General features: G+C 42.4%; 1 protein-coding gene across 1 annotated transcript in view; it reads right to left on the reverse strand.

Moving 5' to 3' along the window:
* ASPH (aspartate beta-hydroxylase) overlaps window positions 1-5050 on the reverse strand; it is a 187196-nt gene that overhangs the window by 13134 nt on the left and 169012 nt on the right. Inside the window, exons 24-26 of the mRNA XM_023530068.1 lie at window positions 4984-5050; window positions 1569-1660; window positions 1065-1198 (exon numbers count right to left, since the gene is read on the reverse strand). The exon at window positions 4984-5050 is cut by the window's right edge and continues 9 nt beyond it. Of these exons, the coding sequence (XP_023385836.1) occupies window positions 1065-1198; window positions 1569-1660; window positions 4984-5050 (293 nt within the window). The remainder of the gene's footprint in view (window positions 1-1064; window positions 1199-1568; window positions 1661-4983) is intronic.

Raw genomic sequence — 5050 nt, forward strand, 5'->3', positions numbered from 1 at the left:
TCACCTCCGAATCTCCCACAGCACTCAGTGCTGCTGTGCCCTGCCAGGGCGGGGATGAATCTGCCAGCACCAAACGAACGACTGTGCACTCCTGAACACTCGTCTCCACCGGCCCTCCGTGAAGGACCATGAGAAACGCACAGGAAGACAACAGCTTGGTTTCTGCTCTCCAGGAGCTCACAGCCCAGTCACAGCAATTAGGCAAATACACACGAATGAATAAAGAGCAATGGAAGATAAAGAATGGGATTACTGAGAATATACACTATACACACTTAAGAAGTCAGAAGAGAGATTGCTCTCGATGCAACTAAACTGGTTTACTTTGGATGAGTGAAAAGAAGGGCATTCTAGGTGCAGGGAGGAAGAAGATTAGACCAGGAAAAGGCACAGGAAGAAGAGGCCCTAACGTCCGCCACGTCTCTACTCACACTAGGATACGGGCTACGTGTCCTGAAGGGATTATTTCATTTGATCCGTACAATGATCCTGCAAAGCAGATAGTATCATTGCCAATTTTATAAGCAAGGAGGCTGAGGCTCCAGGGGATTGAGCAACTGGCTAAGGTGACCCAGGATTAGGTGGCGGAGCTAAAGACAGCCAACTTCAACAGCACCATGTTGATTCCTCTAGAGCAAAATACAAATATCACCGAGTGTTTTCTTCAGAAAGGGGACTCTTTGTTTTGCTAATAAGTCAAGTGGTGTGGAGCGCAGTACAGGTTGGCTGTCTCTGAGTGCAAGGCTATCCATCTAGAAAGAAGCGAGAGGGCTCGTCGACCAGATGCAAGCACTCTGGGGAAATAGAAAGCTACTCTCCAGGTCTAGGGCTGCCTCCTCACTACAGGAGGCAGCCCTAGACCTGGAGAGTAGCTCCAGACCAACAGAAAGGACGAAGAAAAGGGACAGAGACTAAAGAGTCCAGATTAACATCAACCACCCCAGTCTGCTTCAGTTACAAAGAAATGGAAAGAAGCCAACTGAGGAGAACTTTGCTGTGACAATGACAAACATCCATCCTCAGAGGTGATGGATAAGAGGTAATGACGGTGGGAGCAAACATACTTGGTCTCGTTGGCGCATCGGATCCTGCAACCTTCCTTGGGAATCACCAGGCCCAGGTGCATTCGGAGCCGGCAGTTCGTGGGCCCCGTGTGCGGCCACACGTGAGTTCCTGGGTGCATGACGGAATATTTGATCTGTGCAGAAAATATAACACACCGTTCTTCCACTTATCAAGGTGTGGGGGAACTGCTAAATTAAAGTGACAGTCCAAAATTACTGTCAATTTGGATTAGAGCCTTTTGTAAGGCTCAGAATTAATATTCTCGTCTTTTCTTTGAGAAGGAACTAAAAATAAGTACTCCCATATTCCACAAAGCTATACACTCTGAACACTTTCCACCTTCCATTCTGACATCAACCATATAAAACTGTTTCATTAAAAGAGAGTGAAAAGAGAGGCACTCGTTGGGGCAAAGGAAATAACTGTTTCTTTGCAAAAGGCAGCATTCCCTTATTGCTAACCGGTAACTGTATTCCTCCCAGAATGAAAAACACTCTTGGTACCTGTCCTCTTCTGCATCCTGTTGTCTCAGGGAACTTATCTAGTAAAGAACAGGTTTTAGGAACTCCTTTACAGGCGTTTTCATTTTTTCTTCCTAGAACAATGAATGATAAAACCATTGTTAGAAACGAATCACAGGAAAGCTTTAATCCGCCTCGTTTTGACCACAGGTGACTTATATCGTCATATTCACTGTAGGAAAGAGAAGGCAGAGTACACACAAGATGACAGTGTGTCCTGCTCCAACAGACAGCGACCGGCAGGACAAGGACTAAAATTCCCCACTCACCGGTGGCCTCTTTGACTAAGGATGTCTGATGGACAAGGCGCGGGTTGAATATTTACTTTTCCCCCGCGGCCGGCAGAATCATGGTCCCCTCCCAAGGATGCCCATATCGCAAGCCCAGAAACTTATGAATATGTTATGCCACATGGCGAAGGGAAATAAGGGTTGCAGATGACACCGAGATTTCTAAACAGCGGACCTGAAAATAAGGAGATTATCCTGGATTAACTGGATGGGTCCAGTGTAACCTCAGGGTCCTTACGAAATGTGGCACAGGGAGGCAGAAGAGTCAGTGTCAGAGTAATACGGAATGAGAAAGACCTGACTGGCCAGTGCTGGCTTTGAAGATGGAAAGGGACTATAAGCCAACGAATGTGTGTGTGTGTATGGGGGAGACTCAAGGAGCTGGAGTCTCCACAGGCATGCAGCCTCGATGACACTTTTCTAGCCCAGTGAGACCCACTGTAGACCTCTGACCTTCGGAACTGTGAAGACAATAAATCTGTGTCATTATAAGCCACTAAGTTTGTGGTAATTTTTACAGCGGCCACATTAAACTAATATACCTGCTATGGAAGGAAAAATAGCTTCTATTTCTAATCTAAAAATGCATTTCTAGGAGTATATGAAAGAGTTACCTAAACATTATATTTAACTGGAATTTAATGTATCTTTCAATGTACAGATCATTCTTTATATGTTGATAAAGAATAGGATTTAAATGAAGGGGAGGAGGTCTTTGGAGATGACGTTTTTCATGAGTGGCTGTGTCAGGAACACAGATTCGGGGACACAGTCTTATGCGTTTTCATCATCTACAAAATCGCGTTTGTTTCTTAGGGAAGATGTGCTCGGGAACGTACACAGCATCATTTGCTCTCATGGAGGAGGAAAATGACGGATTTTTTAAAAGATAGAAATAGTTTCATTCCCTATTCAAGATTCCTACAAGAGACTGCTACATCTAGAGCTGAGTTTAATTTTCTTTAACAAATGTTAGTTGTGTCCTAAAATAATCATGTACTGAGAATGACAGTTACAAGAAATGCAACTTAGAGGTATTCTCCTCAAATGGGCCTCGATACTTTGAAAACAGCTTCTATGTCTACATTAGCTTTTTCTAAGTAACCTTTTTGCCTCTTGAGCAAAATGTTAGTTGCTATTCTTAGTTATTAATGGAGTACCTACAATGAGTTGAATAATAAATGTCAGTTTGAATAAACAGATTTCTATGAAAGTATCATAAAGCAATTTTAAGCCCTAGCTTTCCATGCCTTCCCATATGTAAGATCTGGGGACGGCCTGGCAAGACTCCCCAAGTCTGGGTTCTGTGCTGTTCAGGCAGCGGTTACATGAAGGCTGGTGGCTTAAGGAGCTCTCAGAGGTGGCTGTCCTTCCCACAGGCACACGGGTGAGGGCTGAGCATGTGCCCCTTGGAGAACAGGTGTATCTGTCTTACCTGAATGACAGGTAATGAATGGGTAACTTAATGGATGTGTCACTAAAATTGCCACTCAGTCAGGACTGGATTAGCTGGCCATTTAGACACATAAATGTCTTTCTACTCTGTAAACACAGATTCCCTGTAGAGGAAGAAGCTGTGAAGTAGAAGATGGATATTTTGTGAACTGCCATCGGTAGTTTTAACTATTTACACGTGATTGTGAGGGCAGGCTGCAACAACAATTCCATGGTGCTCAAGATGAAAAAGTTTTAGAGACTGGTTGCACGACTATGTGAATATACTTAACACTGCTGAACGTACTCTTAAAAATGGTTACATGGTGTATTAAGGTTATGTGTATTTTGCCACAATTAAAAGTTCTTTTAAAAATAAGCAAAACACTTAAAGTCAAAATGTTGCCTTCAATCAAAATGTTTCTGTTACTTTCTTCCTTGCTTAATACTCTTATATGCCCTATAATTCTTTGCATATTTCAACTTTATCAAAGCGCCTATTTTTAGCAGAGACTCTGGTTTCTGGAAATTACCTGGGTTAATAATAGCTATTTGCATGCTATTCTAAAGCATTGTTCTAGGAAGCCCAATAACTTCTATGAAGCATAAGAATGTTAATGGAACTGAGGCATCAGATGAACTGGTCAATGCTTAAGGCCAATACAATTAACTCGTTTTAGTGAAATGTCAATAGATAAAATGAGCATACGGTTCACATATAGACCTTACTGCTCCATTTAAAAAAATCTTGTTGGCAAAAAGCTGACAGAATCATTTGAAATCATGTGATCTCTTCTCCTGATGGACATTTCCTTGAAAATTTCACTAGAGTACTTTCTCTTATGTGTAAACCACTCTGAAAGCGCAACTGAGATAAACGACTGTTTATTTGTCCTTGAATGTAAACCAACTCCTTATCACCCTCTCAATTTATTTTGTGCAGCTCAGGCTGTGCAACATGTGCTGTTTGGTTCTCAGAATGGATTGACTTTCATACAGCTATTGTTAATCCAGGTTAGCCTGACTTTTCAAGAAGAGAAGTGGAAAGAGCTTTTAAGATAAAATTCAACGCTCCTGATTTTAAGGATACATTGATATATTAATTCATTGAACACACACACATATCAGCTCTCTGTTTATGTGTCCGGGCCCGAGTTCAGCTCAAAGAATATGAGGCTGACTATGAAGCACTCCCTAGTCTCAAAGAGCTCAGGTGCCAGCAATTATTGTCTTGTCACTCTGGTGTGTTATTATCTCTAACAACTCTTACTCGTGGTGATATCATTTTGGCATGCAACGTCATCTCCATTTTATAGAAGCAATGAGTCTCAGGGAAGCTGCTTTTGAAGGCATTGATGAGCACACAGTAGACTCTACAGGTATGCCTACACAGTAGGGATACTCTTTGTAACATCAAAATACTAGCATATATATTTATCCAAACACACCTGAGTATACACACACATACACACATATATTTACATGTACACACACATATATAAGCGTTCATATGTCATTTTAAAAAAACAATGAATAAATTTTAACGATTGAGGTTTTTCTGAGCAGTTTCCCGTAAGTCGGGGAATCCTGGGTCTGGGAAGTGTCACCAGACTCATGTCCCACTTCCCATAAGCCGCTGGCTGCGGAAAACAGTCTAGAAGTCAGGGGCTCACCTTGCTGCCACAGTGTAAACTGGCTCCAGTCGCCCTTCTCCCTAAGGTTTTCATCTTCAGGTAGGAA

The sequence above is a fragment of the Pteropus vampyrus genome, unplaced genomic scaffold, assembly GCF_000151845.1.
Source record: "Pteropus vampyrus isolate Shadow unplaced genomic scaffold, Pvam_2.0 Scaffold45, whole genome shotgun sequence".
NCBI lineage: Eukaryota > Metazoa > Chordata > Mammalia > Chiroptera > Pteropodidae > Pteropus > Pteropus vampyrus.